Source organism: Salmo salar, chromosome 08, assembly GCF_965601325.2.
Source record: "Salmo salar chromosome 08, fSalSal1, whole genome shotgun sequence".
Classification (NCBI taxonomy): domain Eukaryota; kingdom Metazoa; phylum Chordata; class Actinopteri; order Salmoniformes; family Salmonidae; genus Salmo; species Salmo salar.
The window spans coordinates 32,165,835-32,190,637 of record NC_138298.1 but is presented as its reverse complement, the minus strand read 5'-3'; the positions used below and the strand labels follow the sequence as shown (position 1 = coordinate 32,190,637).

Here is a 24,803-nt window from a genome sequence, read left to right as displayed (position 1 = left end):
AATTGTTGCGGTCTGTCTCGGAGTCATACGGTGACAGGCTAATTTCACTCGGTTATCTGAATGCATGGATGGAGGGGAGTGAGTTGGAACCGTGTCCTGAATAGCACCCTACTCCCTTTATAGTGCACTACTTTTGACCGCTACCACATGGCTCTGGGTAAAAGTAGTGCACTATGTAGGCTGCCATTCAGTACGCACAGCCTTAGAGACGTGTTTGGTCGGGTGCAATGACTGGGGTTGGGGTGTCAGCCAGACCGTGCCAGATGGTCGTGGGTTTGCGCAGTCCCAGTTGCGCATGTTCGTCTCGTTTTTTAAACATTTTGCATGCATGGATGTACATGTTTGATGAGAGAGAATGGGATACTGTTTGTGTGTGTGAGTGTGTGTGTGTGTGTGTGTGTGTGTGTGTGTGTGTGTGTGTGTGTCTGTGAAGTTGAAGAATGTAAAACAGTATTATGCACGGGGACAGAGATGTACCGCGGCGTGACCGAGTCCTAAACCCATTCATTAGTACCCGGCTCCTTTTCACCACAATTCTTCACACTGATTTAGCCGGCTTACCCTCTACCACAACCCGCCACAGATTAGGAGAAGAGGCGCATGTGAAAATGTTGCTGAAAAACATCCAACAGAGGGAGAGAGAGGAGGAGGGAAGGCGACTCAACTGACACTGAATAAAAAGATCAGGGGGGAAATTAATGTATACGGTGTCCATGCAAGCTAGCAGTCTCTCTCTCTCTCTGTGTGTGTGTGTGTGTGTGTGTTTGTTTGTGTGTGTGTGTGTGTGTGTGTGTGTGTGTGTGTGTGTGTGTGTGTGTGTGTGTGTGTGTGTGTGTGTGTATATGCCCGTTGCTATAATAACTGATTGGTGAGACTGGTGAAGATAATTCTCCATTTGCTAGTTAGGCCAACACAATTGTGACAGCCATTAATTGGAAACGATATAAATAAGAATGTAGCCTCCACATGTATAGCCTAGCCCTGTCTCCAGTCTGTCTGCTGCAACACACCTAAAACGAGAGACTACTACACTCATAAAGAAACCCGACGTCTTCTAACGGCGACTACCAAAACATATAACCGGGAAAACGTCACCAATGAAAGTTCCTCTTGAGTTATTTTACCCTTCCCTATTGTTGAGGCATGCTCTCTCTCTCTCTCTCTCTCTCTCTCTCTCTCTCTCTCTCTCTCTCTCTCTCTCTCTCTCTCTCTCTCCTCTTCTCATGGGTGAAAGTGAAGAAAGAAAGTGGATGAAGAACCCGAGAGGGTGGAGTTTGCCCCGTCTCGATCTCTCCTCCCCTCCCTCTTTCTCTCCCCTCTCCCCTCGCCTCAGTTTTGAGTGGTCACCGGGTTAGCATTTTATTTAGGAAGCATTTTGTCTTGCTGGGGAGAAGAGAAAGGGGCCGCTGTTCCGTTGTTGGGCTGGTTAGATTGAGGAGGGCTATTTTGGGGGAGCCATCAGACGGAGAGAGAGAGCGAGAGAGAGAGCACGGCACCGCACAAAGAGAGAAGCACAGATTTAAGCGGTGCTCTATAGGAGTCTACTCTGAGACTCGCGCAACAGATTTGTATGCGTGGAATCTTTGGATGTTGTGTTTTCTAGTAGAAATGACTGCGGAACGCAACCTGCTTTTTTAATGCTCAAACGTGTTTAAATGGGGATATCTAGCCTTTGGAGAATGCGCTGCAATTAGCCTAATGACTGTCGTCGGGGCGCAGTGGATTCGTTAAGTTCATTAGGCTACAATAACGGAATCAGTACTGGCTGCTTAAAGGAGCTATTTTGGAATTACTTTCAGAATCACCCAAAGGGATTACTTCAAAGATGGAACCTGGTAAAATAATCTGCGTATTTTATATCCGAATATGGATACTTCTCGCCGTTATGGCACTGGCCACGCAAAACGTCACAGGTAAAACATTAAAATATCAAGTTTACGAGGAACAGAAGGTGGGGACTGTTATTGCAAGGCTTAAAGATGACGTGGCAGATGTTTTAGTCAAACTTCCAAGTTCTGTGTCTTTGCGCTTCCGAGCCATGCAGAGAGGTAGCACGTCTTTCCTATCCGTGCGCGAGCAGGACGGAGAGATCAGCATCCGTTCCAAAATAGACAGAGAGAAGCTCTGCGAGAAGAACCTCAACTGTTCCATTGAATTCGACGTTCTGACTCTTCCAACAGAACACTTGCAGCTCTTCCACGTCGAGGTGGAAGTGTTGGACATTAATGATAACGAGCCCCAGTTCGCCCGCGCCGTAATCCCCATCGAGATCTCCGAGAGCGCGGCAGTGGGGGCGCGCATTCCCCTGGACAGCGCGAGTGACCCCGACGTCGGGGAGAACTCCCTCGATACTTACTCCCTCGAGCCCAACAACTACTTCAAGATTGACATTCAGAGCAGAACGGACGGGGCAAAGTACTCGGAGTTGGTGGTGCTTAGGGAGCTCGACAGGGAGATGCAGCCGGGTTATGAACTTCAGCTGACGGCCTCGGATAAGGGCGTTCCCCCTAAAACCGGTTCTACTCTCCTCAGAATTAGCGTGGCAGATTCAAACGACAACAGTCCTATTTTCGAACAGTCTTCATATGTGATACATCTATTGGAGAATTCACCTGTTGGATCTCTTCTTATTGATCTGAATGCAACTGATGCAGACGACGGAACCAACGCCAAAATCATCTACTCCTTTAGCAGTCACGTGTCCCCGAAAATCGTGGAAACGTTCAAGATCAACTCAGATAACGGCCACCTGACGCTCATGAAGCGCGTGGACTTTGAAAGCGCAACATCATATGACATCGATGTCCAAGCCCAGGATATGGGGCCCAACTCCATGCCAGCACACTGCAAGATCTTCATCAAGGTAGTGGACATAAACGACAACAAACCAGACATCAGCATCAATCTGATGTCCCAAGGGGACAGAGGCAAAGAGGACGCGGCCTATATCTCAGAGGCCGCTCCATTGGATTCCTTCGTGGCCTTAGTAAGAGTGGAGGACCTAGATTCCGCTCTCAATGGAGAGGTTGTGTGTAAACTCCATGGCCAGGGGAGTTTTAAACTGCAGAAGACGTACGAGAACAACTACATGATCCTCACTAACGTCTCGCTGGATCGGGAGAAGAGGTCAGAGTTCAGCTTGACGGTCATCGCCGAGGACCGCGGCACGCCCAGCCTCTCCACCATCAAGCACTTCACCGTGCACGTGCTGGATGAAAACGACAACGCTCCGCGCTTCCAGAAGGGACGCTATGAGGTATTCAGATCAGAGAACAATGCCCCTGGTGCCTACCTGACGTCATTATTGGCAACCGACCCCGACCTGGATGCCAACAGCCAGGTGAGCTACTTCCTGGTGGAGAACACCGTTCACGGGAGCTCTATCTCCACCTTTGTCACCATCGACCCGTCCAACGGCGCTGTTTACGCCCTCCGCACGTTCGACCGCGAGGACGTCAGCCGGATATCTTTCGTAGTCCAGGCCAAGGACGCCGGGGAACCCTCGTTGCTGAGCAACGCCACCGTCGTCCTGACGATCCTGGACGAAAACGACAACCCGCCGGTCATCGTGGTTCCGCAGCTCTGGAACCTCACGGCCGACGTCCCCATCTCCAAGTACACCGAGGCCGGTGGCCTGGTTACGGTCGTCAGGGCAACCGACCGCGACACCGGCGTCAACGCAGAACTCACATGTTCAATCACTGCCGGCAACGAGGAAGGCTTCTTCTCTATGGATCCTAGAACGTGCGAGATCAGCGCCAACGTTAGCCTCCACGCGTTCCCCCGCGAGTTTGCGGAGCTCACCATCCTGGTCAGTGACCACGGTTCCTTGCCCCAGACCACCAAGGCCGTCCTAAAGATCAGCCTCTATGAGAACATGGAGGGCCACGTGCAGGTGCTGGACCAGGGGGAGACGCCGCTTGACGCCTCCCTCATCATCATCATGTCCCTGGGGGCCATCTGCGCTATGCTCCTGGTCATCATGGTCATGTTCGCTGCCCGCTGCAACCGAGAAAAGAAAGATAACAGGAAGTCGTACAACTGCAGGGTGGCAGAGACCAACCACCAGCACCACCCTAAGAAACCGTCACGGCAGATCCACAAGGGTGACATCACACTTGTTCCCACGGTGAATGGGACTCTACCAATCAGAGCGCACCACCGCTCACCCTCGGCCACGCCCCCCATGGACCGGGCGCCAATGGGAAGCCGGCAGAGCCACCACAGCCACCAATCACTGAATAGCCTGGTGACGATATCGTCCAATCATATCCCGGAGAGCTTCGCCCTGGAGTTGGCCCACGCAACGCCACCAGTCGAGGTGAGATACTACAGAACACACAACTCACCTCTCTCTCTCTCTCTCTCTCTCTCTCTCCTCTCTCTCTCTCTCTCTCTCTCTCTCCTCTTCTCTCTCTCTCTCTCTCTCTCTCTCTCTCTCTCTCTCTCTCTCCTCTCTCTCTCTCTCTCTCTCTCTCTCTCTCTCTCTCTCTCTCTCTGTCTCTCTCTCTCCTCGTCTCTCTCTCTCTCTCTCTCTCTCTCTCTCTCTCTCTCTCTCTCTCTCTCTCTCTCTCTCTCCCTCTCCCTCACACACACACACACACCTACACTCCCCTCCACCATTATTGAATAATCCGTCATAAGTCCTAGCCTCTTGGTAAACAGTTCCTGACTGTCAGTAAATCAATAGTGAAATGACTGTCCATTTAAAACTAGTAAGAAATGATTCCAGATATAATCATGGAGCCAGTTTGTCTTTGAGTCTTCACCCTCAAGCCATTATATGACCGTTATTCACTCCTATCCATGTTGATTTAGCCCCGTCACCCACCCACACCCCATTGTTATTTCTCTCATCCACTTTCTGTCATCCATTTTGGAATCATCATATTTGTCTCCTCACCCTCCTCCGTGTGTCACCACCATCAGAATCACCGTGTGTCGTCCATCTTGTTTTGTTCTTCAAATTGTTGTCCGTCTTTTTCCCCCTGTCGTCTGTTTCCATCCATCGTTCTGTTATTCATCTCATCCTTTTCTTTCTGTTATTTTCATTTGTTTATTTTGGATATAGCAAGTCTCACAGCTTCTGTCCATGCTCCATCAGGGCCAGTACCAGCCTAGACCCTGTTTCCGTGGCAACAAATACTCCAGAAGCTACAGGTAAACACAGCATTCCCCCCAAAATATTGTAACGTTTTTCTCTTTTGAGTTGTTCAATTCCCTTGTGTCCACCACGCTTTTCATTAGTAGCATCAGTAACAACATACAGAATGACAGTATGGATCTATATTTCTTTGGCCCTTTTTCTAAGATGGCTCTTTTGTTTATCATGTTTTGAGTTTGAATCATATCAATATCATTCAATCCAAAAGTATGTGGATCACGTGTCTACGTTTCAACTGTAGTGTTGTGAAATGCTTGTTTTGTAGTTCTGTCTACCTATCTATGGTGAGCATTATAGGACGGCTACAACAGCTTTTACCACAAAGAAACACCGACTACATTCATTTTCATTAACTCAACTGTATTTTCACCCTCTCTCTCTCTCTCTCTCTCTCTCTCTCTCTCTCTCTCTCTCTCTCTCTCTCTCTCTCTCTCTCTCTCTCTCTCTCTCTCTCTCTCTCTCTCTCTCTCTCTCTCTCTCTCTCTCTCTCCTCTCTCTCTCTCTCTCTCTCTCTCTCTCTCTAGGTATGCATTGCAGGACATGGACAAGTTCAGCTTGAAGGACAGTGGTCGTGGGGGACAGCGATGCGGGGGACAGCGACTATGACATGGGACGAGAGTCCCCCATCGACCGTCTGCTGGGGGACGGCTTCTCTGAGCTCTACCACCTGGACATGCTCCACAGACTACACCCAGGTCAGTTACATAGAGACATGAGACAGCCATCTTGGTAGAGGCAGGATAGACTATAGTGCTTCTCTGAGCTCTACCACCTGGACATGCTCCACAGACTACACCCAGGTCAGTTACATAGAGACATGAGACAGCCATCTTGGTAGAGGCAGGATAGACTATAGTGCTTCTCTGAGCTCTACCACCTGGACATGCTCCACAGACTACACCCAGGTCAGTTACATAGAGACATGAGACAGCCATCTTGGTAGAGGCAGGATAGACTATAGTGCTTCTCTGAGCTCTACCACCTGGACATGCTCCACAGACTACACCCAGGTCAGTTACATAGAGACATGAGACAGCCATCTTACAATTGCCGTCATTTCCATGGGCCAGTTTACAGACACAAACAAAAGACTTGGCTTCCGTGTCCAAGAAACTAGCTTTATACTCTTTGTGTAAAAGTCTTTGGGTGCAGGGCAGTGATGTCACGGAATAGAAAAACCAAGCCAGGTGACATCACCCGCTACAGTAAGACAGTCCTGTTTTCACTAGATATATAAAATGACACAGTGATACTCACCGTCATACACAGCACACTAGGCTGCTCACACCAGGGTCGTCCTCTCCCCCCAGCACTAATAAATCATCTATTCAGTTCAGCACCATGGACAGCTGCTCACCACATTTTCCAATCTTCCCCATGCTTGCTTCAACAATACACGTCTCACCTGAATAGTCAAAAGCTGATTTGTAACACCACATTTTATGGCTGACTCCCAAATGGCACCCTATTTTCTTAATAGTGCACTACTTTCCCTATGTAGTGTGCTCAAAAATGGTGCAATATATAGGGAATAGGGTTTGATTTGGGACACATCCACCATTATGTAACAGCCCATTCACTCAGTAGCACAATTGTGCTTCAGCTCTATTCTTCCCCCACAACCTTTAATTTCCAGGGGTTTTATCAGGCAGACATTTTCCTCCATTACCACCCTCCTGATATCTGGCCCTCAGATAGAGTCGTGTCGGTAAACGCCTCCCTGATTTAGACTGTGACTCTCTCTGTCTGTCACTGTGTCGGGTGTGTGTGTGTGTGTGTGTGTGTGTGTGTGTGTGTGTGTGTGTGTGTGTGTGTGTGTGTGTGTGTGTGTGTGTGTGTGTGTGTGTGTGTGTGTGTGTGTGTGTGTGTGGTGTATACGCGTGTGTCTGTGTCGGCTGTTTGAGTGACAGCCCGGCCCTTTCATGTCTGTGCTGAGGAGAATTCACAGTAATTGCTTTTAAAATGATGTTGTTCTCCCCCCTGAGAGCCACAGTCTCTCCTCTTCTCTCTCTTCTGTCTCTTCTCTCTCTTCTGTCTCTTCTCATCTGTCTGTTATTCTTCTCTTTATGGCGAGATGAAGGAGGGAGGGAAGAAGGAGAGATGGAGGAGGGAGAGGAGAAGGAGATATGGAGGAGGGAGGGAATAAGGAGAGATGGAGGAGGGAGGGAAGAAGGAGAGGTGGAGGAGGGAGGGAAGAAGGAGAGATGGCAGAGGAGAGGAAGAAGGCTAGATGGAGGGAGTGAGGGGGAGGGGAGAATGATGGAGCTAGGGAAGGAGGGAGGGGAGATGGAGGGAGTGAGGGGGGAGGGGAGAAGGATGGAGTTAGGGATGGAGGGAGTGAGGGAGGGAGCGGAGAAGGATGGAGCTAGGGAAGGAGGGAGGGGAGATGGAGGGAGGGAGCGGAGAAGGATGGAGCTAGGGAGGGAGGGAGGGGAGATGGAGGGAGGGAGCGGAGAAGGATGGAGCTAGGGAAGGAGGGAGGGGAGATGGAGGGAGGGAGCGGAGAAGGATGGAGCTAGGGAGGGAGGGAGGGGAGATGGAGGGAGGGAGCGGAGAAGGATGGAGCTAGGGAAGGAGGGAGGGAGGGGAGATGGAGGGAGGGAGCGGAGAAGGATGGAGCTAGGGAAGGAGGGAGGGGAGATGGAGGGAGGGAGCGGAGAAGGATGGAGCTAGGGAAGGAGGGAGGGAGGGGAGATGGAGGGAGGGAGCGGAGAAGGATGGAGCTAGGGAGGGGAGATGGAGGGAGTGAGGGAGGGAGCGGAGAAGGATGGAGCTAGGGAAGGAGGAAGGGAGGGGAGATGGAGGGAGTGAGGGGGGAGGGGAGAAGGATGGAGCTAGGGAAGGAGGGAGGGAGGGGAGATGGAGGGAGTGAGGGGGGAGGGGAGAAGGATGGAGCTAGGGAGGGAGGGGGGAGGGAGCGGAGAAGGATGGAGCTAGGGAGGGAGGGATTGAAAGAGGGGGATTAACTGTTTTTGAGCCTGATTGAATGGAGTGATTTAATTTGTTTACTTTGTCACTCATCCCAGTAAAAATCGGTTGACCTTTTCGATACCAAAACAACATCTATCTTTCTCAAAAAAATAGTTGGTTCCGATATCTAGAGTTTACAGAGAGTGACATGAGGGAAAGTGTTAGACAGGCAACAGAGGGACAGGGTTAGACAGGCAACTGAGGGACAGGGTTAGACAGGCAACTGAGGGACAGGGTTAGACAGGCAACTGAGGGACAGGGTTAGACAGACAACAGATTGACAAAATTGGACAGGCAACCGAGGGACATGACTAGACAGTCAACAGAGAGAAAGGATTAGACAGGTAAAAGAGGGACAGGGTTAGACAGACAACAGAGGGATAAGGTAAGACAGGCAACAGAGGTACATGGTTAGACAGGGAGATACAGGGTTAGACAGAGAGGTACAGGGTTAGACAGAGAGGTACAGGGTTAGACAGAGAGGCACAGGGTTAGACAGAGAGGTACAGGACTAGACAGAGAGGTACAGGACTAGACAGAGAGGTACATGGTTAGACAGAGAGGTACAGGACTAGACAGAAAGGTACGGGGTTAGACAGAGAGGTACATGGTTAGACAGAGAGGTACAAGGTTAGACAGAGATGTACAGGACTAGACAGAGAGGTACAGGGTTAGACAGAGAGGTACATGGTTAGACAGAGAGGTACAGGACTAGACAGAGAGGTACATGACTAGACAGAGAGGTACAGGACTAGACAGAGAGGTACATGGTTAGACAGAGAGGTACAGGGTTAGACAGAGAGGTACATGGTTAGACAGAGAGGTACAGAACTAGACAGAGAGGTACAGGACTAGACAGAGAGGTACAGGGTTAGACAGAGAGGTACAGGTTTAGACAGAGAGGTACAGGGTTAGACAGAGAGGTACAGGGTTAGACAGAGAGGTACAGGACTAGACAGAGAGGTACAGGGTTAGACAGAGAGGTACAGGACTAGACAGAGAGGTACGGGGTTAGACAGAGAGGTACAGGACTAGACAGAGAGGTACGGGGTTAGACAGAGAGGTACAGGGTTAGACAGAGAGGTACAGGACTAGACAGAGAGGTACAGGACTAGACAGAGAGGTACAGGGTTAGACAGAGAGGTACAGGGTTAGACAGAGAGGTACATGGTTAGACAGAGAGGTACAGGGTTAGACAGAGAGGTACAGGACTAGACAGAGAGGTACAGGGTTAGACAGAGAGGTACGGGGTTAGACAGAGAGGTACGGGGTTAGACAGAGAGGTACATGGTTAGACAGAGAGGCACAGGACTAGACAGAGAGGTACATGACTAGACAGAGAGGTACAAGACTAGACAGAGAGGTACAGGACTAGACAGAGAGGTACAGGACTAGACAGAGAGGTACATGGTTAGACAGAGAGGTACAGGGTTAGACAGAGAGGTACAGGGTTAGACAGAGAGGTACAAGACTAGACAGAGAGGTACAGGACTAGGCACAGAGGTACAGGACTAGACAGAGAGGTACATGGTTAGACAGAGAGGTACAGGACTAGACAGAGAGGTACAGGGTTAGACAGAGAGGTACAGGCTTAGACAGAGAGGTACAGGGTTAGACAGAGAGGTACAGGACTAGACAGAGAGGTACAAGACTAGACAGAGAGGTACGGGGTTAGACAGAGAGGTACAGGACTAGACAGAGAGGTACAGGACTAGACAGAGAGGTACGGGGTTAGACAGAGAGGTACAGGACTAGACAGAGAGGTACGGGGTTAGACAGAGAGGTACATGGTTAGACAGAGAGGTACAGGGTTAGACAGAGAGGTACAGGGTTAGACAGAGAGGTACAGGGTTAGACAGAGAGGTACAGGGTTAGACAGAAAGGTACAGGACTAGACAGAGAGGTACAGGACTAGACAGAGAGGTACATGGTTAGACAGAGAGGTACAGGGTTAGACAGAGAGGTACAGGACTAGACAGAGAGGTACACGACTAGACAGAGAGGTACAGGACTAGACAGAGAGGTACATGGTTAGACAGAGAGGTACAGGGTTAGACAGAGAGGTACATGGTTAGACAGAGAGGTACAGAACTAGACAGAGAGGTACAGGACTAGACAGAGAGGTACAGGGTTAGACAGAGAGGTACAGGTTTAGACAGAGAGGTACAGGGTTAGACAGAGAGGTACAGGGTTAGACAGAGAGGTACAGGACTAGACAGAGAGGTACAGGGTTAGACAGAGAGGTACAGGACTAGACAGAGAGGTACGGGGTTAGACAGAGAGGTACAGGACTAGACAGAGAGGTACGGGGTTAGACAGAGAGGTACAGGGTTAGACAGAGAGGTACAGGACTAGACAGAAAGGTACAGGACTAGACAGAGAGGTACAGGGTTAGAGAGAGAGGTACAGGGTTAGACAGAGAGGTACATGGTTAGACAGAGAGGTACAGGGTTAGACAGAGAGGTACAGGACTAGACAGAGAGGTACAGGGTTAGACAGAGAGGTACGGGGTTAGACAGAGAGGTACGGGGTTAGACAGAGAGGTACATGGTTAGACAGAGAGGCACAGGACTAGACAGAGAGGTACATGACTAGACAGAGAGGTACAAGACTAGACAGAGAGGTACAGGACTAGACAGAGAGGTACAGGACTAGACAGAGAGGTACATGGTTAGACAGAGAGGTACAGGGTTAGACAGAGAGGTACAAGACTAGAGAGAGAGGTACAGGACTAGGCAGAGAGGTACAGGACTAGACAGAGAGGTACATGGTTAGACAGAGAGGTACAGGACTAGACAGAGAGGTACAGGGTTAGACAGAGAGGTACAGGGTTAGACAGAGAGGTACAGGGTTAGACAGAGAGGTACAGGACTAGACAGAGAGGTACAGGACTAGACAGAGAGGTACGGGGTTAGACAGAGAGGTACAGGACTAGACAGAGAGGTACAGGACTAGACAGAGAGGTACGGGGTTAGACAGAGAGGTACAGGACTAGACAGAGAGGTACGGGGTTAGACAGAGAGGTACATGGTTAGACAGAGAGGTACAGGGTTAGACAGAGAGGTACAGGGTTAGACAGAGAGGTACAGGGTTAGATAGAGAGGTACAGGGTTAGACAGAAAGGTACAGGACTAGACAGAGAGGTACAGGACTAGACAGAGAGGTACATGCTTAGACAGAGAGGTACAGGGTTAGACAGAGAGGTACAGGACTAGACAGAGAGGTACACGACTAGACAGAGAGGTACACGACTAGACAGAGAGGTACAGGACTAGACAGAGAGGTACAGGACTAGACAGAGAGGTAAAGGACTAGACAAAGAGGTACGGGGTTAGACAGAGAGGTACAAGACTAGACAGAGAGGTACAGGACTAGACAGAGAGGTACAGGACTGGACAGAGAGGTACAGGGTTAGACAGAGAGGCACAGGACTAGACAGAGAGGTACATGGTTAGACAGAGAGGACAGGACTAGACAGAGAGGTACAGGACTAGACAGAGAGGTACAGGACTGGACAGAGAGGTACAGGGTTAGACAGAGAGGCACAGGACTAGACAGAGAGGTACATGGTTAGACAGAGAGGACAGGACTAGACAGAGAGGTACAGGACTAGACAGAGAGGTACAGGGTTAGACAGACAGTTACAGGGTTAGACAGAGAGTTGCAGGACTAGACAGAGAGGTACAGGGTTAGACAGAGAGGTACAGGGTTAGACAGAGAGGTACAGGACTAGAACGAGAGGTTCAGGGTTAGACAGAGAGGTACATGGTTAGACAGAGAGGTACAGGACTAGACAGAGAGGTACATGGTTAGACAGAGAGGTACAGGACTAGACAGAGAGGTACAGGACTAGACAGAGAGGTACATGACTAGACAGAGAGGTACAGGGTTAGACAGAGAGGTACGGGGTTAGACAGAGAGGTACAGGACTAGACAGAGAGGTACGGGGTTAGACAGAGAGGTACATGGTTAGACAGAGAGGTACAGGACTAGACAGAGAGGTACATGGTTAGACAGAGAGGTACAGGGTTAGACAGAGAGTTGCAGGACTAGACAGAGAGGTACAGGACTAGACAGAGAGGTACATGGTTAGACAGAGAGGTACAGGGTTAGACAGAGAGGTACATGGTTAGACAGAGAGGTACAGAACTAGACAGAGAGGTACAGGACTAGACAGAGAGGTACAGGGTTAGACAGAGAGGTACAGGTTTAGACAGAGAGGTACAGGGTTAGACAGAGAGGTACAGGGTTAGACAGAGAGGTACAGGACTAGACAGAGAGGTACAGGGTTAGACAGAGAGGTACAGGACTAGACAGAGAGGTACGGGGTTAGACAGAGAGGTACAGGACTAGACAGAGAGGTACGGGGTTAGACAGAGAGGTACAGGGTTAGACAGAGAGGTACAGGACTAGACAGAAAGGTACAGGACTAGACAGAGAGGTACAGGGTTAGAGAGAGAGGTACAGGGTTAGACAGAGAGGTACATGGTTAGACAGAGAGGTACAGGGTTAGACAGAGAGGTACAGGACTAGACAGAGAGGTACAGGGTTAGACAGAGAGGTACGGGGTTAGACAGAGAGGTACGGGGTTAGACAGAGAGGTACATGGTTAGACAGAGAGGCACAGGACTAGACAGAGAGGTACATGACTAGACAGAGAGGTACAAGACTAGACAGAGAGGTACAGGACTAGACAGAGAGGTACAGGACTAGACAGAGAGGTACATGGTTAGACAGAGAGGTACAGGGTTAGACAGAGAGGTACAAGACTAGAGAGAGAGGTACAGGACTAGGCAGAGAGGTACAGGACTAGACAGAGAGGTACATGGTTAGACAGAGAGGTACAGGACTAGACAGAGAGGTACAGGGTTAGACAGAGAGGTACAGGGTTAGACAGAGAGGTACAGGGTTAGACAGAGAGGTACAGGACTAGACAGAGAGGTACAGGACTAGACAGAGAGGTACGGGGTTAGACAGAGAGGTACAGGACTAGACAGAGAGGTACAGGACTAGACAGAGAGGTACGGGGTTAGACAGAGAGGTACAGGACTAGACAGAGAGGTACGGGGTTAGACAGAGAGGTACATGGTTAGACAGAGAGGTACAGGGTTAGACAGAGAGGTACAGGGTTAGACAGAGAGGTACAGGGTTAGATAGAGAGGTACAGGGTTAGACAGAAAGGTACAGGACTAGACAGAGAGGTACAGGACTAGACAGAGAGGTACATGCTTAGACAGAGAGGTACAGGGTTAGACAGAGAGGTACAGGACTAGACAGAGAGGTACACGACTAGACAGAGAGGTACACGACTAGACAGAGAGGTACAGGACTAGACAGAGAGGTACAGGACTAGACAGAGAGGTAAAGGACTAGACAAAGAGGTACGGGGTTAGACAGAGAGGTACAAGACTAGACAGAGAGGTACAGGACTAGACAGAGAGGTACAGGACTGGACAGAGAGGTACAGGGTTAGACAGAGAGGCACAGGACTAGACAGAGAGGTACATGGTTAGACAGAGAGGACAGGACTAGACAGAGAGGTACAGGACTAGACAGAGAGGTACAGGGTTAGACAGACAGTTACAGGGTTAGACAGAGAGTTGCAGGACTAGACAGAGAGGTACAGGACTAGATAGAGAGGTACAGGACTAGACAGAGAGGTACAGGGTTAGACAGAGAGGTACAGGGTTAGACAGAGAGGTACAGGACTAGAACGAGAGGTTCAGGGTTAGACAGAGAGGTACATGGTTAGACAGAGAGGTACAGGACTAGACAGAGAGGTACATGGTTAGACAGAGAGGTACAGGACTAGACAGAGAGGTACAGGACTAGACAGAGAGGTACATGACTAGACAGAGAGGTACAGGGTTAGACAGAGAGGTACGGGGTTAGACAGAGAGGTACAGGACTAGACAGAGAGGTACGGGGTTAGACAGAGAGGTACATGGTTAGACAGAGAGGTACAGGACTAGACAGAGAGGTACATGGTTAGACAGAGAGGTACAGGGTTAGACAGAGAGTTGCAGGACTAGACAGAGAGGTACAGGACTAGACAGAGAGGTACATGGTTAGACAGAGAGGTACAGGACTAGACAGAGAGGTACAGGACTAGACAGAGAGGTACAAGACAAGACAGAGAGGTACAAGACTAGACAGAGAGGTACAGGACTAGACAGAGAGGTACAGGACTAGACAGAGAGGCACAGGGTTAGACAGAGAGGTACAGGACTAGACAGAGAGGTACAGGACTAGACAGAGAGGTACAGGACTAGACAGAGAGGTACAGGGTTAGACAGAGAGGTACAGGGTTAGACAGAGAGGTACAGGACTGGACAGAGAGGTACAGGACTAGACAGAGAGGTACAGGGTTAGACAGGCAACAGAGGGATTCGACAGGCATCAGTTAACAACCATCCATTTTTATCAATGTCCCTGGTCTCCTCTCTCCCATAAGTATGGGACTGTGTCCTCAATGTGTAACCAGATAAAACATGTAGACTGTGTTTTCCAGCTAGCAGTCTGTGTACTGAGTAGTGTCGACAGACAACAGTTATGTAGGCTACTGCATATCAATGCCAATCATACACCTTGACACTGTGTCTTCTCTCTGCTCTCTCCTGTACCGAGCCATGACACCGTTTAATCAATGTCAAACCAAACATGTTATTTGTCACCAATCTCTGTGTCTCTCTTCTGTCTCCCTTCTCATTCTTCTCTTTCTCTAGCTATGAACCTGTGTACCGAACACAACGTTAACCCTCTCCCTTCTCTTTCTCTAGCTATGAACCTGTGTACCAAACACAACATTAACCCTCTCCCTTCTCTTTCTCTAGCTATGAACCTGTGTACCAAACACAACATTAACCCTCTCCCTTCTCTTTCTCTAGCTATGAACCTGTGTACCAAACACAACATTAACCCTCTCCCTTCTCTTTCTCTAGCTATGAACCTGTGTACCAAACACAACATTAACCCTCTCCCTTCTCTTTCTCTAGCTATGAACCTGTGTACCAAACACAACATTAACCCTCTCCCTTCTCTTTCTCTAGCTATGAACCTGTGTACCAAACACAACATTAACCCTCTCCCTTCTCTTTCTCTAGCTATGAACCTGTGTACCAAACACAACATTAACCCTCTCCCTTCTCTTTCTCTAGCTATGAACCTGTGTACCAAACACAACATTAACCCTCTCCCTTCTCTTTCTCTAGCTATGAACCTGTGTACCAAACACAACATTAACCCTCTCCCTTCTCTTTCTCTAGCTATGAACCTGTGTACCAAACACAACATTAACCCTCTCCCTTCTCTTTCTCTAGCTATGAACCTGTGTACCAAACACAACATTAACCCTCTCCCTTCTCTTTCTCTAGCTATGAACCTGTGTACCAAACACAACATTAACCCTCTCCCTTCTCTTTCTCTAGCTATGAACCTGTGTACCAAACACAACATTAACCCTCTCCCTTCTCTTTCTCTAGCTATGAACCTGTGTACCAAACACAACATTAACCCTCTCCCTTCTCTTTCTCTAGCTATGAACCTGTGTACCAAACACAACATTAACCCTCTCCCTTCTCTTTCTCTAGCTATGAACCTGTGTACCAAACACAACATTAACCCTCTCCCTTCTCTTTCTCTAGCTATGAACCTGTGTACCAAACACAACATTAACCCTCTCCCTTCTCTTTCTCTAGCTATGAACCTGTGTACCAAACACAACATTAACCCTCTCCCTTCTCTTTCTCTAGCTATGAACCTGTGTACCAAACACAACATTAACCCTCTCCCTTCTCTTTCTCTAGCTATGAACCTGTGTACCAAACACAACATTAACCCTCTCCCTTCTCTTTCTCTAGCTATGAACCTGTGTACCAAACACAACATTAACCCTCTCCCTTCTCTTTCTCTAGCTATGAACCTGTGTACCAAACACAACATTAACCCTCTCCCTTCTCTTTCTCTAGCTATGAACCTGTGTACCAAACACAACATTAACCCTCTCCCTTCTCTTTCTGTAGCTATGAACCTGTGTACCAAAACACAACATTAACCCTCTCCCTTCTCTTTCTCTAGCTATGAACCTGTGTACCAAACACAACATTAACCCTCTCCCTTCTCTTTCCCTAGCTATGAACCTGTGTACCAAACACAACATTAACCCTCTCCCTTCTCTTTCTCTAGCTATGAACCTGTGTACCAAACACAACATTAACCCCTCTCCCTTCTCTTTCTCTAGCTATGAACCTGTGTACCAAACACAACATTAACCCTCTCCCTTCTCTTTCTCTAGCTATGAACCTGTGTACCAAACACAACATTAACCCTCTCCCTTTCTCTAGCTATGAACCTGTGTACCAAACACAACATTAACCCTCTCCCTTCTCTTTCTCTAGCTATGAACCTGTGTACCAAACACAACATTAACCCTCTCCCTTCTCTTTCTCTAGCTATGAACCTGTCTACCAAACACAACATTAACCCTCTCCCTTCTCTTTCTCTAGCTATGAACCTGTGTACCAAACACAACATTAACCCTCTCCCTTCTCTTTCTCTAGCTATGGACCTGTGTACCAAACACAACATTAACCCTCTCCCTTCTCTTTCTGTAGCTATGAACCTGTGTACCAAACACAACATTAACCCTCTCCCTTCTCTTTCTCTAGCTATGAACCTGTGTACCAAACACAACATTAACCCTCTCCCTTCTCTTTCTGTAGCTATGAACCTGTGTACCAAACACAACATTAACCCTCTCCCTTCTCTTTCCCTAGCTATGCGCCTATGCACTGAGGAGTGTCGTGTGTTGGGCCATTCTGACCAGTGCTGGATGCCTCCCCTGGCCCTCTCCCTGTCCTCCCCGGCCTCCTCCTCTGACTACCGCAGCAACATGTTTATCCCAGGGGAGGAGTCCTCTAACCAGCCCCCCCACCTCCTCGATGACGACCAGGCTTCCATCGACTCCTCGGAGCGCAGGAAGAGCTTCTCCACCTTCGGGAAGGAGTCTGGGAGTTCTGAGGAGGGAGGGGTCAGTGAAGGGAGTTCCTTGCTTTCGGAGATGAACGGAATCTTCCAGCGCCTGCTTCCGCCGTCACTGGACTCGTACGCCGAGTGCAACGAAAACAACGTCGCTGCCGCGGCAACGGAAAGAGTAAGTGGAAAGGGTGGCCACGCCAAGGTGCTGTTACCGGGCGGCAACAACACCAAAGGCCCCGCCTCCTACCCGGCGGGCGTGGCGGCGTGGGCGGCTAACACCCACTATCTCAACCCCGGAGGCGGCGCTGTTGGCCAAAGCCCATCAGGTCACAACACCAACAACCTCACCAACATGGCCGCCTCGTCCACCTCCTCTTCCTCCTCCAATCAGCCGCCACACCTAAGATGGCTGCCTGCCATGGAGGAGATCCCAGAAAACTATGAGGAGGATGAGCTGGAGAGTATGCTAGGGATGGGGTTCCTGGGGGGGAAGCAGCGCAGTGACAGCCACGATGACATGATGGACGCTAGTGAGTTGGTCACCGAGATTAATAAACTACTGCAGGACGTCAGGCAGACCTAGAGAGAAACGGAGAGAGAGAGGGAGAGAGAAAGAGAGAGAGAGGGAGGGAGAGGGAGGGGAGGGGGGGAGGGAGGGGAGGAGAGAGACAGAGAGAAGGGAAGGGAGAGATAGCGGAGAAATGCTCTTTTGGACACCCTATAAACTAACAAGTCTTAAGAGTCCTTGTCCATATTTGGTCAGAGCTAGAGAGTTAGGAGAAACACTTAGTGACCGTTCAAACTGAAGTCATGCTACTGACTGTTCCATAGGTCTTCTCTGTGCCCAATGAGAGACCAAGGACCAGTAAACAGGAAATGAACTGATCCTATAGCACTGATGGTTTTTCTGGGATCTTAAGACGTTATTTAAACGTTGGTGAGACGTTTCAATGTTGTTTGGACGTTGTGGTTGGGCCACAGATCAACAAGGCTTGAACCAACGCCCAGAGACAATATTCTAAACTCCTTCATGTTTATAACAATGTGAAAGAACTATGAGAGATATTACTATGAACAGTGTTTGCATTTATAATGTACAGCCCACGTTACTGTGAAAAGAGATGCCCTCAAAATGTTTTGTCATATGTCTCCTTGTCATGTGAACTTTAATAACTGTGGTGTACATTGTGCATGTACAAACCCCTTTGTATTTTAAAAATACACACTTTTATACTCTCTCTTTCTATCTATATTTATATGTATGTTTGTACAGAAGAAAAACAAATGAAAAACAAATATTTTTTGATATTTTCCACTGCATCTATCATATATTATCAATCCATGTAGTTTTTTTTACTCCGTCGTTTTTTGTATTTTTTATTTTTGCGTAAATGATAAATATTTAATTATTGGTTATTGAAAGTGTGTGTATCAATCACAAGTCACCGTGGTGTAAGGTCGGCAGTGTGTGTCCCACGTCCAAAATGGCATCCTCTTCCCTAGAAGCCTAGAGTCCTAGTGCACTATCTAGAGAATGGGGTTCCATTTGGGATGTACCCTGTGTGTCTGTATGGTACCTGTCAGTGTATCAGTTTTCATTGTGACCAACGGATTGGACATAATAAAGCTGAAATCAATGAAGTGTCGAAGTCCCTATTACATTACAATGTCAGGTGACTCATTTATTCATCAACTGACACCCACTAATTATCTAGTCAAATAAATATTTCTCTCTCTCTCTCTCCCTACATCTCACCTCTCTCTCGCTCCCCCTTCTCTCTTTCTCTACCCCCCCTTTCTCTCTCTATCTCTCTCTCTCCCCCTCTAACCCTCTCTCTCTCTCTCTCTCTTTCTCTATCCCTCCCCCATCTCCCTCTCTCTCTCTCTCTCTGACTCCATAAACAGAAGTGAATGAATTTTAAATCAACATTTGTATCCAAATGTGATCGAAGAAAGAGCTTCATGTGGAAATCAACACCAACTTCTCAGTCATACTTCTAGTTGCCCTTCTGAGTGTTGGCTCCTCCTACTGTCAAGTGTAGGTACTACAAGTCAAACAACAGTCAACCACAAGACCAGCTGCAATGGCAGCTTTACCTTACAGGTTCATATTCAAAACGCAACACATGGAATAGGGAAGGACTAGCTGATCTTCTCCAATAAGAAAAGCCCATTTTCTTATTCAGTTTCAAAATGTTTTGCTACGGTGTTTGCTAATGAATACACTCCAGATGTGAAGGGTTTGATGAAGACTCAATCTGACAGAGAGCAGAAGAAGACTTTCTATCTGTTGATTTTAAAATCATCACTTTACATTAAAATGCAGTCAGGGTTGATTTGGTTTTCTCACGCCGTCAAAAGGCGCATGTCTTTGAAAACATCCCACATGGTGGGTACAGCGGCTGTCAATTAACTAACGCATCAAGACATATCACATGATAATGACACACAACACACACAAAACAATGTCCCACGTCGTGAAATATCAAATTATAATGACAAACACACAACACAAAACACACACAACACAAAAACACAACACACACAAAACAATGTCCCACGTCGTGAAATATCAAATTATAATGACGACAACATTCATGCCATCTGGAAAGGCTAATTTCATTAACGAAAGAGGAGAAACACCTTCACGCAATTTCGCTAATAACCATACACATAGCTCACACACACACACACACACACACACACACACACACACACACACACACACACACACACACACACACACACACACCCCCCCCCCCCCCCGATGCATGCAAACAAATTTTGAATTAAAAAAAGATAAAAACATAATTATTCAGTATTATTGCTCAGAGTCATAGACCCAATTAAAGCATTAGTCTCATTGTCACATATAGAAACACCACATGGCATCATGTCTCCTATATATAAATACTACATGGCATCCTGTCTCCTATATATAAATACTACATGGCATCCTGTCTCCTATATATAAAGACCACATGGCATCCTGTCTCCTATATATAAACACCACATGGCATCCTGTCTCCTATATATAAATACTACATGGCATCCTGTCTCCTATATATAAATACTACATGGCATCCTGTCTCCTATATATAAATACTACATGGCATCCTGTCTCCTATATATAAATACTACATGGCATCCTGTCTCCTATATATAAATACTACATGGCATCCTGTCTCCTATATATAAATACTACATGGTATCCTGTCTCCTATATATAAATACTACATGGTATCCTGTCTCCTATATATAAATACTACATGGCATCCTGTCTCCTATATATAAAGACCACATGGCATCCTGTCTCCTATATTTAAATACTACATGGCATCCTGTCTCCTATATATAAAGACCACATGGCATCCTGTCTCCTATATATAAATACTACATGGCATCCTGTCTCCTATATATAAATACTACATGGCATCCTGTCTCCTATATATAAATACTACATGGCATCCTATCTCCTATATATAAATACTACATGGCATCCTGTCTCCTATATATAAATACTACATGTCATCCTGTCTCCTATATATAAATACTACATGGCATCCTGTCTCCTATATATAAAGACCACATGGCATCATGTCTCCTATATATAAATACCTAATGGAATCCTGTCTCCTATATATAAATACTACATGGCATCCTGTCTCCTATATATAAATACTACATGGTATCCTGTCTCCTATATATAAAGACCACATGGCATCCTGTCTCCTATATATAAATACCTAATGGAATCCTGTCTCCTATATATAAATACTACATGGTATCCTGGCTCCTATATATAAAGACTACATACCATCCTGTCTCCTATATATAAATACTACATGGCATCCTGTCTTCTATATATAAATACTACATGGCATCCTGTCTCCTATATATAAAGACCACATGGCATCCTGTCTCCTATATATAAATACTACATGGCATCCTGTCTCCTATATATAAATACTACATGGCATCCTGTCTCCTATATATAAATACTACGTGTCATCCTGTCTCCTATATATAAATACTACATGGCATCCTGTCTCCTATATATAAATACTACATGGCATCCTGTCTCCTATAAATGAAGACCACATGGTATCCTGTCTCCTATATATAAAGACCACATGGCATCCTGTCTCCTATATATAAATACTACATGGTATCCTGTCTCCTATATATAAATACTACATATAATCCTGTCTCCTATATATAAAGACCACATTTCATCCTGTCTCCTATATATAAATACTACATGGCATCCTGTCTCCTATATATAAATACTACATGGCATCCTGTCTCCTATATATAAATACTACATATAATCCTGTCTCCTATATATAAATACTACATGGTATCCTGTCTCCTATATATAAATACTACATATAATCCTGTCTCCTATATATAAAGACCACATGGCATCCTGTCTCCTATATATAAATACTACATATAATCCTGTCTCCTATATATAAATACTACATGGCATCCTGTCTCCTATATATAAATACTACATATAATCCTGTCTCCTATATATAAAGAACACATATATAAAGACCACATGGCATCCTGTCTCCTATATATAAATACTACATGGCATCCTGTCTCCTATATATAAAGACCACATGGCATCCTGTCTCCTATATATAAATACTACATGGCATCCTGTCTCCTATATATAAATACTACAATTCATCCTGTCTCCTATATATAAATACTACATGGCATCCTGTCTCCTATATATAAATACTGCATGGCATCCTGTCTCCTATATATAAATACTACATGTCATCCTGTCTCCTATATATAAATACTACATGTCATCCTGTCTCCTATATATAAAGACCACATGGCATCCTGTCTCCTATATATAAATACCTAATGGAATCCTGTCTCCTATATATAAATACTACATGGCATCCTGTCTCCTATATATAAATACTACATGGTATCCTGTCTCCTATATATAAAGACCACATGGCATCCTGTCTCCTATATATAAATACCTAATGGAATCCTGTCTCCTATATATAAATACAACATGGTATCCTGTCTCCTATATATAAAGACTACATACCATCCTGTCTCCTATATATAAATACTACATGGCATCCTGTCTCCTATATATAAATACTACATGGCATCCTGTCTCCTATATATAAAGACCACATGGCATCCTGTCTCCTATATATAAATACTACATGGCATCCTGTCTCCTATATATAAATACTACATTTCATCCTGTCTCCTATATATAAATACTACATGGCATCCTGTCTCCTATATATAAATACTACATGGTATCCTGTCTCCTATATATAAATACTACATATAATCCTGTCTCCTATATATAAAGACCACATGGCATCCTGTCTCCTATATATAAATACTACATATAATCCTGTCTCCTATATATAAATACTACATTTCATCCTGTCTCCTATATATAAATACTACATATAATCCTGTCTCCTATATATAAAGACCACATGGCATCCTGTCTCCTATATATAAATACTACATATAATCCTGTCTCCTATATATAAATACTACATGGCATCCTGTCTCCTATATATAAATACTACATATAATCCTGTCTCCTATATATAAAGACCACATATATAAAGACCACATGGCATCCTGTCTCCTATATATAAACACTACATGGCATCCTGTCTCCTATATATAAAGAGCACATGGCATCCTGTATCCTATATATAAATACTACATGGCATCCTGTCTCCTATATATAAATACTACAATTCATCCTGTCTCCTATATATAAATACTACATGGCATCCTGTCTCCTATATATAAATACTGCATGGCATCCTGTCTCCTATATATAAATACTACATGGCATCCTGTCTCCTATATATAAATACTACATGGTATCCTGTCTCCTATATATAAAGACCACATGGCATCCTGTCTCCTATATATAAATACCTAATGGAATCCTGTCTCCTATATATAAATACTACATGGTATCCTGTCTCCTATATATAAAGACTACATACCATCCTGTCTCCAATATATAAATACTACATGGCATCCTGTCTCCTATATATAAATACTACATGGCATCCTGTCTCCTATAAATGAAGAACACATGGTATCCTGTCTCCTATATATAAAGACCACATGGCATCCTGTCTCCTATATATAAATACTACATGGTATCCTGTCTCCTATATATAAATACTACATATAATCCTGTCTCCTATATATAAAGACCACATTGCATCCTGTCTCCTATATATAAATACTACATGGCATCCTGTCTCCTATATATAAATACTACATGGCATCCTGTCTCCTATATATAAATACTACATATAATCCTGTCTCCTATATATAAATACTACATGGTATCCTGTCTCCTATATATAAATACTACATATAATCCTGTCTCCTATATATAAAGACCACATGGCATCCTGTCTCCTATATATAAATACTACATATAATCCTGTCTCCTATATATAAATACTACATGGCATCCTGTCTCCTATATATAAATACTACATATAATCCTGTCTCCTATATATAAAGAACACATATATAAAGACCACATGGCATCCTGTCTCCTATATATAAATACTACATGGCATCCTGTCTCCTATATATAAAGACCACATGGCATCCTGTCTCCTATATATAAATACTACATGGCATCCTGTCTCCTATATATAAATACTACAATTCATCCTGTCTCCTATATATAAATACTACATGGCATCCTGTCTCCTATATATAAATACTGCATGGCATCCTGTCTCCTATATATAAATACTACATGGCATCCTGTCTCCTATATATAAATACTACATGTCATCCTGTCTCCTATATATAAATACTACATGTCATCCTGTCTCCTATATATAAAGACCACATGGCATCCTGTCTCCTATATATAAATACCTAATGGAATCCTGTCTCCTATATATAAATACTACATGGCATCCTGTCTCCTATATATAAATACTACATGGTATCCTGTCTCCTATATATAAAGACCACATGGCATCCTGTCTCCTATATATAAATACCTAATGGAATCCTGTCTCCTATATATAAATACAACATGGTATCCTGTCTCCTATATATAAAGACTACATACCATCCTGTCTCCTATATATAAATACTACATGGCATCCTGTCTCCTATATATAAATACTACATGGCATCCTGTCTCCTATATATAAAGACCACATGGCATCCTGTCTCCTATATATAAATACTACATGGCATCCTGTCTCCTATATATAAATACTACATTGCATCCTGTCTCCTATATATAAATACTACATGGCATCCTGTCTCCTATATATAAATACTACATGGTATCCTGTCTCCTATATATAAATACTACATATAATCCTGTCTCCTATATATAAAGACCACATGGCATCCTGTCTCCTATATATAAATACTACATATAATCCTGTCTCCTATATATAAATACTACATTTCATCCTGTCTCCTATATATTAATACTACATATAATCCTGTCTCCTATATATAAAGACCACATGGCATCCTGTCTCCTATATATAAATACTACATATAATCCTGTCTCCTATATATAAATACTACATGGCATCCTGTCTCCTATATATAAATACTACATATAATCCTGTCTCCTATATATAAAGACCACATATATAAAGACCACATGGCATCCTGT

At 45.5% G+C, this 24,803-nt stretch overlaps 1 protein-coding gene across 1 annotated transcript; it reads left to right on the top strand.

The window, feature by feature from the left end:
- The first annotated feature begins 1,285 nt into the window (after positions 1 to 1,285).
- Positions 1,286 to 18,751, top strand: LOC106602138 (protocadherin-18). The gene is given in 5 exon segments (XM_082978597.1): positions 1,286 to 4,321; positions 5,072 to 5,160; positions 5,689 to 5,737; positions 5,739 to 5,859; positions 16,909 to 18,751. Coding segments are annotated over 5 exon segments (3,540 nt in total). The 5' UTR covers positions 1,286 to 1,825; the 3' UTR covers positions 17,694 to 18,751.
- Positions 18,752 to 24,803: the final 6,052 nt, after the last annotated feature.